Source organism: Triplophysa rosa, linkage group LG24, assembly GCF_024868665.1.
Source record: "Triplophysa rosa linkage group LG24, Trosa_1v2, whole genome shotgun sequence".
NCBI classification, from domain to species: Eukaryota; Metazoa; Chordata; class Actinopteri; order Cypriniformes; family Nemacheilidae; genus Triplophysa; species Triplophysa rosa.
Genome location: NC_079913.1, coordinates 4509311 through 4528431, shown reverse-complemented (window position 1 = coordinate 4528431; position 19121 = coordinate 4509311). Strand labels below are relative to the sequence as shown.

The following is a 19121-nucleotide window of genomic DNA, read 5'->3' as shown; positions in this document are numbered from 1 at the left end:
ATTAAAAATGTCTTAAAGGGACACTACACCCAAAAATAAAAATTCTGTCATAAATTACTCACCCTCAAGTTTGTTCGGTTGAACACAAAGAAAGATATTTGGACGAATGTTAGCAACTGGCAGTTCTGGGGCACCATTGACTACCATGGTAGGATCTCTTTAAGCAAGTGTCAAAACACTTTTTGACAGTCATTTAAAGGCGCAGTTCTTGAAAATCAGCGGCCACTAGCGTTGTATTATAGTTTTGCAACGAATCTCTGAGTCATTTGCTCACCCCTCCCTTTCGAATTACAACGGTGGCCGCAACAGTAAAAAAAGATGTCGTCTACTGAGACAGCGGATAGCAGTGATACAAGCAACTGATAGATAGATAGATAGATAGATAGATAGATAGATAGATAGATAGATAGATAGATAGATAGATAGATAGATAGATAGATAGATAGATAGATAGATGCCAGCAGTTTAAAAAGAATCATCAAATTTGTTTGGAATTTGATATAGTGCCGTGTGCATTGTGAGCGTATGGTTGTTTATGGCATGTATGTGTATGCAGTTGTCAAAAAGCAACAGAACAAAGCGATGGAACACCACAAGAGAGCAGGGAAACAGGAAAGTACACCCAGATTAGATACACAGCAAAGATGGTTAAACACAAAATGGAAACCTTGTGCTCGATTCGAGCCTCCGGCATATGAACGGTGAGCCAAGGTTGCCATCTTGGCATTTAAAGATCCTTGCCCACACCGCACAGCCAGCCCAATCTGTTAAAGGAATGTTCCAGGTTAAATCGATCGACTGTGACAGACAAATCCTTGCATGATTGCTCCATAGACTTACAGTGTACATGCAACTGTCAAAGTGTATTTGCAAACTGAGGGACAAGACAAAACAGAGCACAAGAGCGAGAAGGACCTTCCAAAAACTGTTCAAATTCCTTTATTTATATAAAGTTGACATGTGGCTTTTACTTTTCTTAGAGTTGGTATTAAAGGGTTTTTACTTTAGGAAACTTATCTTTTTGTTATAAATCAACAGCATATCACATGAAGAACTTAAAGTAGCAATCCGTAACTTTTGCCTTTTTATCTCTGCTTGAAACATTGCAGGTTACTTCATATAGGCTGACGTCACATGGTGTCAAACTGACATTTCCAACAAAATTGTAGGCTTACCCGACAGCTCAAATGAGAAAAAGTAATATAAGCTTACCATTGCGAATTTGGGTGAAGTAAAAATAAAGTAAGTACTACAATTGCTAAATAATTGATTATTGATTATTTCTAACCCAAAAAAAGTTACGGATCGCGGCTTTAACTTGGAACATTCCTTTAAAAGATTATGGGGATTGTAGGCAGCAGAACAGTGTGAGTGAGGGGCTATCCACACTAATAAAGACCCCGTGAAAGCCTGACCGGTATTTTCTTTTCTGTGTTAATGCATTTCCTATAATAAATTAAAAAGGTAGAACATATCAAACACATTTTCCCTTTTTAAGTAGCCAATAGCTTTAGTTAAGTCACACCCATGATTTATTCATTGGTTTGAGTCTTCAACATTTTTGTTCCGTTTTCCCAGAAGAGAAAAGCTGTCATTTTATATGCATTTATAGTTAGCTTTTACAAGTACATTAGAATACAGTAATGACCTGGCTAATATATGCATGGTCTAAAAGTCCCCAAAAATTTGAATTCTGGGGGCTTTCTGATTTCATGGGGTCTTTAAACTAGTACTATGGATGACGAATGATTGACATGGGACACGATACTCAGACTGGACAGACTCTTTACTTGGAGAAGTCTTACATTTGGAGATCAATGGTGGAATTTATAAGAAAGATCTCTATGGCGAATCATTTTTCAGTACAGGGGTTAGATAGACCTCTATGTCAGTGCACATCGTACAAACACAAAAGCAGATTAAATAAGCGTTATTTTTTCGCTACAGTGGATCAAGAACATTAGCTACAAGAGGTTTGACAAACACAAGACGAGAAAAGACACACAGCCCAGAATCAATGTGTGTGACAAAAACATCCCAAGGTGAAACACAGACACTCGTCCGAGAATGGCAGAGTGGTTTAGTAGACAGGATGCGCTTTGAAAGACAAGCACTGCTGGCGCTTGATCCCACATGCAAACATTAGTCATGTGCAGAGCATCTTCAAACGCTGACAACATGTAGGCTGATGGAGTCATGGTTTCATTCGGCTGAAAATATCTTGACCTGCTTGCTGTGTGAGTAATGCCTACTTGTGTTCACTATGATGATTTATTTAAGGTAAGGTCACATTTTTGTCAGCATGGTTCTCAAGTTCCTGAGAGATTGTTGTGGATCAGTGTGTATGACTGATGTCCAAAGCCCTTTAGAACCCCTCACCTGAGCCTTCCTTCCACCCAACCGATCTAGCTCCATCCTACAGCGCTGCAGCTCCGCCTCCAGCCCCGCCCTCTCCCTCTGGCTGCACTCGTAAAGCCCCTGAAGTTCAAGAAGCTCTCCTTTGAGTCCCTCACACTAAAAGAGAAACAGATATAAAGAAACGAACAGAAAGCGTGAGATAAAGGGATCTTTCAGTTTAATTCTACGTGTAAAAGTTCATTTGTAGATGTGCTATACCTCTCTCTGAACCTGTGAGGCTTTCTCCTCAGCTTGCTTCAGCTGGTCTTTAAGAGAAAACACTTCAGAAAATCCTCCACTCCGGCCCGTCGGGGTGACGGGTTTCCCCTCAAACGAGATGTTCTTCTGGGTATAGGCGTCCACCCATTTTCCACCTTGTTCTACCCCCAACGTGCTCACGTAAGCTTCGGTCTTCTCCTCCTTTTCTCCGTCATTTTGTGTGTCATCTCCATCGTTCTGTTCCGTTGTTAAGCTCAGATATGAGTCACTGGAGCTTTGAGGATGAAAACAGGCAGTGGTCATTTATTATCCATAGACACATGTTGTGATGCGTGTTAATCTAATAGATTTACTTTGTTATGGGGGTATAATTATTAAATGACATCGTCGCATGTGTGTGAAAACCGCACTGCAGTACTCATCACCAATTCTCTCATCATCATTTATTCACACTCTTGGAAATTCTGTTTAATCTTTCTCTCTCTCTCTCTATAAGACAGAAGCGTATGTTCAGATGAACAGATGAACTATATTATAAATATTGTTTCATGCTGCTTTGAAACACTTCCTTCTAAATTGTTTACTGAGTGTGCATTAAAGGGACAGTTCACCCAAAAATGAAAATTCTGTCATGAATTACTCACTCTCTAGTTGTTCCAAACCTGTATATATTTCTTTGTTTGGTTGAACACAGGGAAAAATATTTGGACGACAGCATTGACTACCATAGTAGGAAAAACAATGGCATTCAAAAGTGCCCCAGAACTGTTTGCTTTCCTACATTCTTCCTACTATGGTAGTCAATAGGGTCCAAAAACAGTTTGGTTACAAGCATTCTTCCAAATATCTTTCTCTGTATTCATCAGAACAAAGAAATGTATACAAACTCGAAGGTGAGTAAATGGGTGAACTATCCCTTGAGACAAATAATGTCTAACAAATATAAAGGTTTGACCTAATTGTAATCGGTGTTTGATTGACAGGCTGTGTGGCCAATCACCTGGCTCTCTGCTGTTCTAGCATCTCAAGTTTCTCAGAGAGCTGCTTGTTGCCATTTTTTAGCGTCTGACACTCGTCCTTCAAAGAGCGACACTCCTCCATCAGTTGGTCCACATCACCTGTCCAATCACAATGTAAATCAGAACAACAGCTGCCGGTCAAAGCCTGAGAGGAAACGACACTGACAATTTCAAGAATGGAATACTAGCTATAGAATTTAATGTATACATGTTTGTTATTATGTCAAATAGCAATGCATTACGTAATGATAAACATTTTAAACAGTAATATGTTAAAATACCATCACATGACTTCATTGTTGTATGTTTAATTAAGCGATAACTGGCAACTATCTCATAATTCTCAGAAACAAGAACAGATTTTCTTTCATCAATGTCTACATTTTTGGCATTCTGATCAAACAGCGAGTGCATAAGACATTATAAATGGCACTTTATTAATCTTCTGTTGCATTTGTCACACTCAGATTGGAAGGTCAAGTTAAAGGAATTGCATTGTGGGATACAGTATTGGGATTCTACATGTATTCTAATAGTAAACATGCATACTGCAAAAAATACTGTGTGTAGTACCACACACCTATCCATGTTCATTTTGGCAGCAAAATTTGATTTAGTTTTAGTCATAGTCTTCTGACGAAAATCCAGATTAGTTCTAGTCATTTTAGCCATCCCCATTGTCATTAACGAAATATTAAACACATTTTAGTCAACTTTTTTTCTAAATAAAATGTACAATGACGTTTACATTTGTTCATTACTTTGAAAGTTTTCATAATCTATGTGGGGGTACAAAAACCTTTAGTCTTCCGTTACTTGTTGACAATTAGGCATGGAAAAATATTTGAGGAATTGCGAAAACTTGCTCGTCAACCATTGATTTTTGGTTTATTCACACAAATAATGTGCAGCAGTGAAAAACTAGACATTTCACCAGAGGGCTGTAAATACACAGCAAACCCTGCAACTGGTCTCCATGGAAACAACATTCGTGCCGCAGCAGTTTGACCTGTCAATCAAGAGTCCTGTTTCCCCATCCCCCATAATGCAACATTCACCCCCAAGAGCATTGCCTTCAGTCTGGAAGTATTCTCACGTTCGCAAACAACTCTCTAGCATCTGCATACTGACAGCCAGTGTGTGTATGTGATGTAATTTAATAACCATCAGAAACGTGTGTACTGATAAACAACTTTAATATCTTAACCTCTTCTTCTCCGGCATCTGACCCCAGATGAGAAGGAAGATGAACACATTAACCAAAGACTTCAATGTCCTCTTGTTTTGCGATGAGTTGTACCGATTGCTCCACCAGCGGTTAGTTAAGGCTTGAATACACTACAAGACTTTCAAAATCAGAACAGATTTTTAAAAAACTAGACATCATACACTTGCAGACTTTTTGAACGTTTGTATAGAAAACGATACATGATCAAATCTGCAGACTTTCTGCAACAACTCCAGACTGAAAATCTGAGCAAAAGTCTTGTAGTGTATTCCAGCCATAAGTCGTATTTTAACAGATCTTAATATAGTAAAGTTTTAAAGGCAACAGGGGAGCAGAAAGCCGCCCCCGTGCCCTCAGAGACAGAGAAAGATGTCAACACCAGCACCACAGCTCAGACAAATGAGGCTATACGAAGGTCCTGCAGTCTGTCAGAATGTCAAACGCACACTCAGACGATGAGGGAACATACAACGCTTGTAATACACACACATTTGTCAATGTATGTGCATTCTGGGTAAAGCACAACCCATATGTAACGTTTCTGTCAGGTTTGGACACGTTTAATCAGTGCGACGGTCAACGGTGAAGAAAAGCAGATGATGAATTTGTTATGTTGTATTAGTGCTATTTGTGAAATTGTTGGAACGAGGTCGGAAAAATTTCAGCTGGCTAACATAAACTTTTTTATCTTGGTGAGGCCTTCTGTTGAATTAATTATTTTCTATCCCTATGAACATAAGCATCACACCCTCCTAGATCTGAACATTTTCACTAACCTTTTATTTGTTTGTTTATTAAGCTGTTTACGTCATAAGGACCACTGCTGTGATGCTCATATGAACAATAGGAGTGTCTGGCCTCTGTTTTGTATACGTACCCTCACCTGCGGCTTTCTCCCGCTCCTCCCTGCATTGGCTCTTCATGCTGATCTCGGCCCTCAGCGTGGTCAGCTCCAGCTCGTACTCCTGTGTGGTGCCGCGCAGACGCTCCAGCTCGGCGCGCAGACGGCACAGCTCCTCCTGCAGCAGAGCGATGTCATTTTCCCGCTCGGCTGCAGCCTCCTCCGCCGCCTGCTGGAGCTCCTGCACCTCCTCCTGAGCTACACGCAGCTCCCCCTGCGCCTCCCAAAGCTCGCTGGCCTTCTCCTCCTCCAGGCTGTCCAGCTCCTCCTGCACCGAGCGCAGCTGGGCTATGGGTCAGAACATCACAGGTGAGATAAGACAACATTTAGAGGAGATACATTTGAGAGTACTAGTGTTATTTTCACAAAAGATGCACACTTAAAGGGACGGTACGCCCTAAATTAAAAATGTCTTAAAGGGACACTACACCCAAAAATAAAAATTCTGTCATAAATTACTCACCCTCAAGTTTGTTCGGTTGAACACAAAGAAAGATATTTGGACGAATGTTAGCAACTGGCAGTTCTGGGGCACCATTGACTACCATGGTAGGATCTCTTTAAGCAAGTGTCAAAACACTTTTTGACAGTCATTTAAAGGCGCAGTTCTTGAAAATCAGCGGCCACTAGCTTTGTATTATAGTTTTGCAACAAATCTCTGAGTCATTTGCCCACCCCTCCCTTTCGAATTACGACGGTGGCCGCAGATGTCGTCTACTGAGACAGCGGATAGTAGTGATACAAGCAGGTAAGGCAATATATTAACGTAATTAATCATTTAACATGTATTCTATTGCGAAAGTTACTGTTACAATTCTATAATTAGATATATTTCTTGCGTGCTATCTAGTACACGCTGAGAGTAGTGAAGTAACTAAAGTTAGCTAATCGTAAATAGCAACGCTGTTCAAAGCGTTTGATCTGACAGTGACATAGGCAGTTAGGTGTAAGTTAGTAGACGTTTGTCTCCCCCTTTGTAAAGTCAGGAACAACCGGAGTACGTACCGCAGGGACGGAAAAACATTATTATTCGGAGGTTATATGGCCATTTGTATAAAATGCTAACGTTACCGTTTCAACAAAACAGTTGTTTGGTAAACATTGAAAAAGTGGAAACATCTTGTGCACAATACGCATGGTCCTCCATTTTATCAAAACTTCTAAGACAGAACAATCAATTGCTTCAGCTAGACGACGACTACTCCTCCTTCTCTCCGTACTACGACTTACTACTTTGTGCGTCTTCAACTCAGTGATGACGCAAGCTGCGTCTAAAAAACACACGAAGAAGACCAACATATACGAAACGCGCTGTTTGTCCGTTAGAGCTTGTACAAAACATGGCTGCGCAACATAACAAATTCCATGTAGATAGTCCCCGCTCCCTATGTAGATACAACTGGTTTATTCTAAGGTAATAAAAACATAACTTTTCATTACGTAAGGTTTTTATACACATCTAAAGATGTTATATTGCATTTCTGTTAATAGATCATACAAAACATCCCGCATTGTACCTTTAATTGTAAAAAAAAGTGTTCTAATTTAACCAAGTTCAACGTAAACCTAAAGGTCTTTGAATTTTTTTTGTGGAACTGAATGGTCTCAGTCACCATTCGCTCCCATTGTATAAAAAAAGAGCAATGTCTCTTTAGCCCTTCCATAATGAAATACAGTCATATGACACTGAGTAATAAACAACAAATGAACAACAGAACTTTTGTTTTTGGGTGAACTATGCCTTTAAGCAAAAGTTTCCATTTAAGTTAAATTAAAAATACACAGAAAGTTATTGAAATGCTGGAGGCACGGTGTAACCTACTTTAAGGTGACGAAAGAGTTTAGTAATTTATGAAGAGAGAAAATATATGAGAAAATAAAAAATAGACAAAACAAGCTGTCAACTAACATATAAAAATCAATGTATCATTTGATTATATGAAACATCTAAGGATCTATAAAGATCAAAATCAACCCCGGATTGAAAATCGAGGTCATCTGGAGTAAAACAATACAAGCCTTCATTTCACATCTCATTATAACAATCACTCGGCACGTACAGCTGTTGAATGTCAAAAACTTTCAAAACGACTCAAACTAACCACGCAAAGTGCGAATTTTACTCTGCAAGGACTTCTCTGGAAAACTATAATCAGTCTCGTTCGAAAAATGCAGCAACACAGTTTGGAAAAAAACCCTAAAGCTGGCATCATCTGTGATTAAATTGAGCAATCTGTTTCTCTATCATTCAGCTGTACTATAATAATCTGACTCTGGCAGCAATTTGTGTTGTTCATATTTGTCATTCCAGACAGGCGGAGCAGTAAATGCTGGTTTACTTTGCGTCCTCACAGTTCATTTAATTTAATTAATCTGAAGTCACTTCACTGCGGAGCAAAGTGGAGTCGCTGGGAAAATCCATTGTCTCTCTATTCCCACTGCGATCTGCCCTTGCGGTGGCTTTACAACTCTCACACACACACACACCTTACTTGCACTTGTATCTACACAGTATTCACTCCATCAGATGAGGATGTACAGTATATGCCACAGGAAGTGACATCATGTTGGAACAACTCTTTGCGCTGTGTTAGCTGACTGCATAATGTGTGTTCTAACGGAAATAATCTCAGTCACAAATCATTGGCAGATAACAGTTTGACTGAATACAACAAGCCTTTGCGGAAGAGCGTAAATGCTGTGCAAGGCACAATGAAATTAGTTTTGATATTATCATTTCTAATACATGAATGAAGACATAGCTATTGTTCTGAATGAGGAGGCAAAGACAATTCCTTTATAATGAAATTCAATGATCAGTGAAGGTGTGATATGAAGAATGTTTATTTATTAGTGTTGGACACAGCTGTTATCCAACATGTCTTACGGAGACAAAAACAGCTGTGACAGAAAATCATATTTGACAACTAACATTTTATGTCCCTGAGTACATTTTTGGCACTAACATTGAGATGTGTCTGGGTTTGTATGCGTGTGTGTTTACTGTGATACCTTGAAGTCTTTGGATCTGTCTTGTAAAGCTTTCAGCCTGGTGGGCGCTTGCCAGACGTTCTTCTTCCAGTATACCTACAAAGCAAAAGAATGTTCCTATCAATGTAACAGGTTGATGTATCGTATATGTACTGTATCTTAGGGCTATGGCGGTTGTTTTACAATACGTCTGCTTAATCCTATTGGCTGAGCTGGCAACATGTGACCTGTGTCAAATGATAGGTTTAATTTTGTGCTTTTCTTGCTTTAAGAAGGTCTCTCTTAGGGTTTAGCTTTCTTAATTTAAATTTTGAGTTAAAACTCAGCTTTATTTTTCATTGACAGGTCTATTCAATACTTATTCATTTACATACAGTACATAAAGTTTAATGAAATCTCAAATGTTGTCAATTCTTTAACAAAATAACAAACGTTAAAGAAAATTGTTAATGTTTTCAATGATGCTTCATTTCTTCATATTTCATTCAAAATATTGTGATACAGTCGTAATTGTGAGTTCAGCATTGTGCATTTTATTGAATCACCCGTAGTAAATAGTAACTTTTTACTATCCTACTTGCGACTGATATCAAACATCAAACGAATATTTCATCCAAAAATAAAAAACCTATTACAATTTAGCAACCAGATAATTTAGCCAATGATCAGGTTTCAAATGCGGATTAGTCGGACTCATAAACAAATGATTCAGACTGATTTCGCATGTATGTGGCACAGTGACTCGGCGAGAGTTGAAGAACAGGTGGTCTGCTGGTCAATGACAGCTGAGCATGCTCAGAGGGGGCTCCCCACTGATGACATCACACCTCAGAAAACTCCCACTCACCCGGCGCACACATGCTCACCCTGAAGCTCGTTGTAGCTCTCCTCGTGTCGTTGTGACACTTCTCTGGTCTCCTCCAGCTCCAGCAGCAGCTGCACCACCTGCGATCTCAGAAGCTCCAGCTCGTCTTCCTCGTCCGTTCCTGTCTGTTCTTCCCCCTCCTCCGTATTCTCCTCCTTGACCTCCTTCTTCTCTCGTTCGTCCTCTTGCCCCTTCTCTCCATTTCCAACCTCTGTGTTCTTCTGATCTCTGTCCTCGTTCTCCTCCAGTGACTCCCGCTCTTTGGCCGTCATGTCGATGCCTATGCCTGGCCGCTCTGTTTTCAGATCGCACACATCATCTGAGACAAAGTGAGAGTGGGATACATTTTACAGATGAATGATATTTTAAATAAACTTTAATGATGGGTTATGACCCTCGGGATCTGTTTCCTGGTGATGAGACATTGCAAATATTAAACATTTGTTTGAGTTTGTAAAAAAAAAAATATTTTATGTGGAATAAAACACCTTTTATGTTTTATGTATAATTATTCCATATAACCATGATTATATAACAATTGCTACATTATAGTTTATTATTGGAATGTAATTTCTCATAATTTAGACACGATATCCCACTACAACCTGCACTAATATTTTATTTTGTATTACTTTGGCTGTAAAAAGTAAGATGTGTACAGTCAGGTTTTCCATGCTGTACTTTACTGTATCTACCTATAAATGCATTTCTCAACTTGTCTGGGTTTAACTTGCACTAATAATATCAGCTCATCCAGCAAAATGTCTTTAACGTTTAAGCATTCTCTCAATCATGCACTCATTTCTCCATTTAGAAAGGAGATGTGCAGATATGCATGTCCCAGACGCCCACCCCCAACCTCCACCTGTCGTCCCTGGTGGGCAGCCGCTAAATCCATCCAGTTCAGCACCTTCATGAGGGAACCACTTCATCACCTGCCGGCCCGACTCTCATCTCCCCCGGCTCCCAACAGACCTCCCTCAAGCAATCCAAACACCCACCCAGAGCCGACAGGGCCCGAAGCCCACGGTGCAATTAATTGCACCTCCTGCCATCACCTGTTGTCTACTCACAAACACACACACACAAATCAGTCAATAGCACAGAGGTGCAAAATGCAAGAGACCCAGTGCGCCCTCTAGTGGCAGGAGTGTGTATATACAGTAAAAAAACAATATTATACTATTTTATATATAGTATATTAATAATAGTATAATAGTAAATATAATAATAGTATATTATATATACTTTTCCTTAAATGTAACAGGCTTTCAAATACTGTATAGCAAGCTGGTTAAATAATATTCCACCTTCTCTTCATCTCCCTCTCCATCTTTTTTTCCTTTACACATTCACCATCTCCTCCCTGACTTTCTCACTATTCAAATCACCTCCGTTGTATCCCCGCAGTCTAATTTTCAACATTATACTTCTGTTCTTTACATGATTCTGTCTTTCAAACACTCACCTGTTTTTCTCTGCTCTCAATTTCACACCCTCACACCCGCCCTCTCTCTCTCACACACTCTCACACACCCTCACACACACACACACACACACACACACACACACACACACACACACACACACACCCTCCCTCCATGTCTGACCTAGAAATCTAACAGGTGTCGTCAGCTGTGGATTCTCTCACCTGAACTTTAACTTCTGAACTCTGAGAACTGGGCCATCTAAACGGTCAGTCATTTATACACACTTGATCTCTCCTTATAAAACAAATAACAAATTTCTTTCTTTTGTATATACACACACATTCATAGCGATTCAACACAATCGTATAAAATCTTATAAAATCAAGTCTATAATATCAGAAGGCAACCTGAAATAGAATAATTCATGTTCCAAATGTAAATTTTCTACCGTTGTGTATGAACCTTCTTGCCTTACAAACAAGGCTGCGATCTGACTTTCACACACTGACACAAGAGACAGTCTGCCGTGCCAAATCTGACTAGACAATTCACCTCTCTGATCCTCTTAGATCAGATGCCTGAGAGGGATTAACAAAATCTGTCGAAGCAGAAAATAAATAGTCTCGCCAGATTTTCCTCCCTCTTCATTTCTCGCTCTATCTTTTGTTTACTCACTGCTTCTCCTTTCTTTATTTTTCCTCTCATATGTTTGCTCTTTCCATCCCTCTCTCTCTATTATTCAATGATATATATGCCGCTGTAATGAGCCCTGTATTATTGATCGTGCTTTACAGATTAAAATGTTCAAAACATCTATTAAATAATAATGACAAAGTGGGAACTCTCTCCATCTCTGTCACACAGACTTAAAGCAGAAGACAAGGCCGTGTCTTGAGCTTTCAGGATTATAGGCAGCTTTGATAGTAACCAATAAGCTTTATCCAGCATATCCGAGCTATGAATTATTCTGCAGGGGCAGAGAATCATACACATACAGAAATCCACATCTATCACAGGATGAGATGAGCGTATTGTACACTAATCATGAAATGTCCCTCAGGGTGAAAAAGGCCACAAAATTAAGTTAATATAAAAATGAAAATTATTTTATAATTGAATCACCCTTATGCTTTCCAGAAGTACAGTATATTATTAGATGAGACATGATGATGATGACAGAATTTTTCATTTTGTGTGCTTTGTGACATTAAAAATATGGGTTTGCAGTGCACGGAGGGCGCCAATATGATGACAAATTTCATTTGAAAAAATGTCAAACCCTTACTGTTCCTGTAATCTTTAAGACTCAAAACCATCCCAAAATCATGATTAAAATGTGTAACAACACTACACACTGTACACATCCATGACTGACAGAATGTCACTTCCTGTTTAACCCAGATTCTTTATTTTTGGTTGTGTATGACAAGGACTCCTCAAGGAAACTAAATGACTAAATGTAAATGTAATGGTAGACATTATGTTTGTTATGCAGAACATAGACTAAAAAGTTTGACTAATAGAATTTGAGGGTCTTTCTTAAATTATTACCGGATTACAAAGAACTAAATGAATGTGAGAATATGATGTTAAAGTAGGGCATAAACAGACATCACTTATAAAACAACAGACGCAGTTCATTTCCCTTTGGACATAAGGATGACACAAAAGAGATCATTTCAATATCATAAGACGATATTAAAGTGATTTCAGACCATATCTAGAGGGTCTTATTTAATGCCATTGTATCGGTGGTCCTAAATTTTGTTGTCAGAGTTTTCATGAGCTCACAGGATTAATATCATTCCGGTCACAACAAGTGTGGCTTTGGGACTGGCCTGTGGTGCCGGTGGAGAGCCAGCGCAGTTTCTCCAGATACAAAAAACAGCAGCAATAAAACAACAACACCATTAGATGCCAGAATGCCTCTCCGTTCTTGTCTTGCACACTTCCTCACTTAATTTTAAGGCTACTTTGTTTGCACAATATACTACTACAAAAACATGAAAATCATCAATCAATCAGCGCAACTTGTTCTCATTAAAAGAGGGGTCATTAAAGCAGAATGAATAAACTTCTCCAAATACATAAAACAGTGACTCATTTCTAATTCCTCCCACAATTCATTTCTACAATAAAGCCCACTGTTCTCTCTTTTTCTATACGCCATACGCATTCAGATTATGATCTGCCTATGTCTGGCTAAAATCCAGATGGTGACATCAGTTTCCTGTTTATCGTTTTGCTCTCATTGCCATCGCTGGTCCGGGGAAACACTACACTGACCTTAACCTTAACACACATACAGTATGCTTTGAATTTACGCACACACTTTAACTCTGCTGCCATCACCCCTCCATTAAACAACGAGTCTAAAAATGATTAATAGTCTTGCTTCATTCCTTTAATAGAAAAGTTAGAGGGCACCGTGGCCTCGAGCAAGTTCAAGGTTAAAAAATTCTGCCAACGTGCATACAAAATCAATAAGTGAAGTTCAAAGTCAAAGGACTGTGTGAAACCTAAGACAGCTGTCTTATTGTCAACGTCAAAGAAAGACTTCCAAGACATCATAACATCACATCTAATGATTCAGAACACATTCATATTGAGCTTTAGACAAAAGAAGATATTTTGAAGAATGCTGGCAACCAAACAACACTGACCCCCATTGACTTCCATTGTGTGGATACAAAACCACTGAGACATCTCTTAAAATATCTTCCTTTGTGTTCCACAGAAAAAAAAAAGAGTGATACAGGTTTTAAATGACACGAGGGTGAATAAATGATGGCAGAACTTTTATTTTTTGGTGAATTTACCCCTTATAAAAAACGTAAGAAAAAATACATTGCATACATCACAAATATATTGCTTTCAATAACAGGCGAGATAAATCATAAAAGCAGGCTTTGAGGTCTTCCTCTGTCCGTGTTTTTTCAGCTTTCAGAGTATAACACCAAGACTAACAAACAAAGACTTTAACTATGCTAGGAATTTTCCTAAAAGTAAATTACATTCCTCCTCTTTATTAAAGCATGACTGCAATGCAGCGTGCTGTTTTCAACCAAGTTGAAAAAAACAAGTACTACAACTATACAGTCATATTCAGTAATGGGTCAAAAGTTGCACTTTTGCGGGCTCATGGGGTGTAAGCTACAGGCTTCCAACTGAAGGAAATGATGCAGTTGCTATATAAGTCTGCATTAACCACAGAATAAATTTAGACCACAGGACCCAGACTGAGCGGCTAAATGGTGCCTGTCTGTAGAGTAAATTACAAAAAACATGGATAAATGCACTCTAAAAACTGTTGGGTTAAAAGCAAAACAATCTGTCCCTAATATGTTGAGTTAAAGGCACAGTTCAAAGAAAAAAAATCTGTCATCATTTCCTCACCCTCGAGTTGTTCTAAATCTGTATAAACATCTTTGTTCTGATGAACACAGAGAAAGAGATTTGGAAGAATGCTTGTAACCAAACCATAGTAGGAAAAACTACAGTCAAAAGTGCCACAGAACTGTTTGCTTTCCTACATTCTTCAAAATGTCTTCCTTTGTGCTCAGCAGAACAAAGAAATCCTGTCTGACATGACTGTCTGTCTGTCTTGATACGCATCTGAATGCATGTGAAGTAAATAACAAGTAAAAATTATAACAAGGACTATTATTTCTTTGCCGTTTTAAAACTAACTCATAAGGACAGCTTGCAAAATTTGCAAAAATGTTTTTTTCATGCTCAACTGTGAATAAATGACGACATAATATATATTTTGGGGCTACACTTTAAAAACAACTTTGCCCGTGTTCAAAAATGTTATCCTAGAATTAAATAGTCGACATTGCTATCTGTATTAAACAAAGCTTGTGTGGCCCTTTAACAATCCAACGCAAACACAATTTCAATCGTCATCCAGTCGTAAAGACAGACTTCAAGAACATCATTGAGAACTCAAAGGTGCGGAAGCAATATCTACAATTACATTACATTACATGCATTTGACAGATGCTTTTATCCAAAGCGAGTTAAAGTGCATCACTATGTGTGTTTTCTGAGTATTAAACCGATGAGCTTTGCTTTCCTAACACAAAGCTCTACCGCCTGAGCTTCATAAATACCAATATCTTTTCACGAAACAACATAATTATTTATCCCTGCTCCTCTCCTCTATTGTGACACTGTAAATGATCTCTCATTAAATAATGACAACATACAGTATCTGTCACCACAGCAGCAGAAAACCTCTAACCAGAATTTGGTATATTCGCCGAGAGCAAGTAAATGAAATAAAACAATCCCAAATATATGCAGTCTCTGTTTTCCTGTTTCCGAGCATCACTGACCATTAGACAAGACAAGTTACACTGTGTGTGTGCGCGTGTCCCTTCCTATGACACCCACAGCACAGCATTTCACCGTAGAATAAGAAAGTAGAGTAATGACAACGTAAGAAAGCAGGAAAACATGAATTCAAATAGAGAACTACGTGAATTTGGCAGAGGAATGATGAGCGGTCGGTTCAAGTGAGATTGTACTCGTTCCCAGAAGCATTAGAGTGCTTTAAATGTCTGTGCGTAAGCGTGTCAGGTTTCTGGCGCAGTGAAGAGAACCATGAATTATTCACATCGGCTTGGATGGTAGGAAGAAAGGTAGAGAGAGAAGTGAGGGGGGCGGGAGTGGGAAGCAGGAACGAGGGAGTCAGTGGGGAGAGCAAGTTGCAGAAAGGGAGATTGCTGCTCGCTCTTTCTCTCTCTCTCTCTCTCTCTCTGACATACGCAAGGGGAGGGGGCAGGGTGACGTTAAAGTTTGCAGGAGTTCACGCGCATGCCTTGTTGCTATGGTTACAGCCCCGTGCAAAAGCCCCAATGGTTCTTATTGAAATCTTTTTGTGCTGTTAGCATACACATGTTTTACACATTTGTGTATTAAATAAACTGACTGGTTCTGCAATGGTATTTGTTTAAAATAAAGTGATGTCCAACGTTTTTTCAAATATACTATCAAGATGTTTTGAAAACTTTATATTTACGTTTCACAGGTGTAAACTGAAGCTTAGCTATGGGAAGAGGCTTGGCAAAGAAATTACACACAACACATTTACAGTCAATGGCTACAAAATATTACTACACAAAAGAAATAACTAATAAACAATTGCGGTCACTGTATGCTCTATTTCTTGAGAGATTTTAATTTTTCTATGCATTAATGTTCCCCAATACACTGTATTTTCCTTTTTTGTCACATAATTTCAATCTAACCTAAGGGGCAATAAAAGCAAATATTGTATAAGCCCCTCCGGACATCACTTTCCGACACTATTTAACTATGATCTTTAATAAATATCAACATTTAAAACGATGAAAAATACCAACCACTTTGTAACATCCTAGCAACTATCTAGAACAAACTATTATTTTGGCAACACATCATATTTTGTCCCCAATTATGCCGCATGGTTTGCTTAGATTGTGTAAGATTTTCCCTCTTAGAATAATATGCAAGGAAAAATAAGTCATAGATGTCTTGGATATTAAGAAAACAGTTTGGGTTTCATTTGGTAATTTTGTAGAAGCACGCAGAAAGGACAACACAGGAAGTTGAAAGAGAGACATACACTGTCAGAAAGAAAATAATAACCATGTGAATTTCTAAAAGAAGAAACTGAAAAGTTAGCTCTCTCTGTGGACTCTTTGTGCGTTCACTCTTGAGAACGTTTATTTTCTGTCAGTGTGTGTGGGCCCTCATCCGCGCAAGGCGTCTCTCAGCATGAAAACCTTTCTTGCTAACCGAACGTGATCTCATTGAGAACAGCCCTTGAGATTCGCGCCATCAGCTCTTCTGGAACCTTCTGAATGGCCACTCCTCACATCTGTGACAGGGTCAGCACAAGCAGAGGGAGGACACCCGCAGGAAGGAGAAAAAGATGGGAGGAAGGATAGGCCTCGTTTGTGTCACCACAGTTCAGAGGTCAACATGCAAACCTCAAGAACATCTACACGAAAGCAAACCTCCACCATAACAGAATGTTCTGGGTTCAAAATAAGTTCAGATTTACTGACCATAACTGTGGCATGCTGTTAAATGCGAAAAGAAAATGTGAAAAGAAAAAAACATACTGCAGGCAAAAATAAATCTAACCTTTCGATCTCTTAGCGTGAGTTATCAGTGGAATTTTCTGGGCAAACTTGCACGGACAAAAACCTAAAAAGGTATAAAATAAAAAGAGAAAGAAGCCTCCACGTGTAAGAGAAGTCGGTAACTGCAGCAGCAGAAACTTTAGGGTTCGACCGGATCTTGTGTGGGCGCTACAGCACCCAGGAATGTGGGCGACGGGAAAATAATGTGTGTTTTCATCATCCGGGGGTGGACAGGGATTGCAAGTGGCACTCAAATTATGTGGAGCGTGTGGGTGTCTGGTGGATGGAGCGGATGCAACAGTATTACTGTTGTTAAAATCAGCAGGGCATTTACAAGCAATTGTCATGGAAGCACAGCTAACAAGAGCATGTGTGTGTGCTGTGCTAAAACCCTCCTCTCCCTCGCTCCCTCCATGCTATCCGATCTCGAAACCTCCTTCTATGTCTCCATCTCAGTCCACCTACAGAGACATATGTCCCAATTTACTGCAGTAACACAGTTAAAAAAGTAAAAGAATAGTGGTGCGTTTTGTCGCAGGAGACTCGGTTCTTTTGGAGATGAAGGAGGTGGCAGCGATGCTTTGAAGATCACATGTGCCGCCGCTTTTGATCAGAGGCACAATCAATCCCAGTCTGTGTGAAAAACATCTATTTAAAACACCAAAGCTCATCCGAAGGAGATCTATGATGTTAGATATATGCACATAAATGTACATTAAGGTGTAGACACATCATTAGATATTGGAAAATAAGTGGTTGGTTGATTTCTCACAATCCTTTGCGGTAGAATAAATGAAAATCAAAATTCTGGTGAATAAATGTTGGGGTCAAATATTCCTTTAAAAGGATTCAGACAAAAATAAGTCATTATTATGAAGTATTAATATAATATAAATATAACTCAAAATATTTTATATAAAAGTTATTTTTCAAAATAACTCTATGTTCTGCAGAAGAAAGTCAACAAGGTGTGGAATGACATGAGGGTGAGTAAATGAAACTAGAAACCACATTTTTAATTTCATAAGGTTTGTTGTTTTGCTAGGGGTGTAATAAAAAAACTGTTTTTCTGACCCAAGATACACACAAACTAGATCTGCTGTGACACATAACTGTATGATGATTCACAGACACACTGATGCTCTCTCTCTCTCTCTCTCTCACACACACACACACACATCAGACAAAGGAAGCATGACATCTCATTCCTCTAAACTTCAGCAAACCAAGAAGATGCAGATGGGAGAGAAAACGATAACAATTATTTCCATGCATCGTAGAACGAATAAACACCTGTCTCCATCTCACTCGTACCTGCAGCATCCAGGACCTCCTCGATGACAGGCGGCAAACGTAATCCGCAGTCCATGGTTGCCGTGGCGACGGACGTCAGGAAGTGATACACGGGCGGGGGGGTCTGAGGGGCTAGATGTCCACACGTACACTCCAATGAAACAGTCGCAGTGACAATGCGCGCAAAGCCCTTGGAGAAATGTCAGTCTCCACACACACTGTGGCAAAACGGTCGGTGCATCCTGACACACAAAAACACACACAAACAATATCACATAGGCCTATATTAGTTCAACGTCCTAACAAACCAGCTAAACTGATGCTTGGAGATGATTCATTGCTCTTCCTGTTAAACTGTGCTACTCTCTGTCTCCTCCTTCCAAAACAAAGCTCGAGACAATGCAGAGCATCAAGGATATCTGCGTAGACTAATATTCACGTTCTCTGAGATTTTTTCAAAACACAAAAGCATTTTCTTACCTTTAATGTGATCTCGTGCACTGACAGCTTACGTTCCCGTCGCGTTCCCGCTGTATTGTTAACTGCGCGCTCTCGACTGAGCTGCCGTCCCTCTCCCTCGCTCGCTCACTCACTCACTCTCTCCCTCCCTCGCGCTCTCTTGCTCCCCCTTCATCGTTGAACCT

General features: G+C 39.4%; 1 protein-coding gene across 2 annotated transcripts; it reads right to left on the bottom strand.

The window, feature by feature from the left end:
- Positions 1-413: 413 nt before the first annotated feature.
- On the bottom strand, positions 414-19110 carry LOC130548072 (coiled-coil domain-containing protein 136-like). 2 transcript variants are annotated; one of them, XM_057324538.1, is made up of 9 exons: positions 18958-19110; positions 18499-18719; positions 9622-9939; positions 8777-8851; positions 5747-6052; positions 3617-3734; positions 2617-2890; positions 2380-2514; positions 414-764 (listed from the first exon to the last, which is right to left on the bottom strand). In XM_057324538.1, the coding sequence occupies exons 2-9, from the start codon at positions 18551-18553 to the stop codon at positions 534-536; spliced, it is 1512 nt and encodes a 503-aa protein (XP_057180521.1). In that variant the 5' UTR covers positions 18554-18719; positions 18958-19110; the 3' UTR covers positions 414-533. The 2 variants fall into 2 exon arrangements, with proteins under 2 accessions (XP_057180521.1, XP_057180520.1); XM_057324537.1 differs by having other exon boundaries at positions 416-764; positions 5741-6052; positions 18958-19109.
- Positions 19111-19121: the final 11 nt, after the last annotated feature.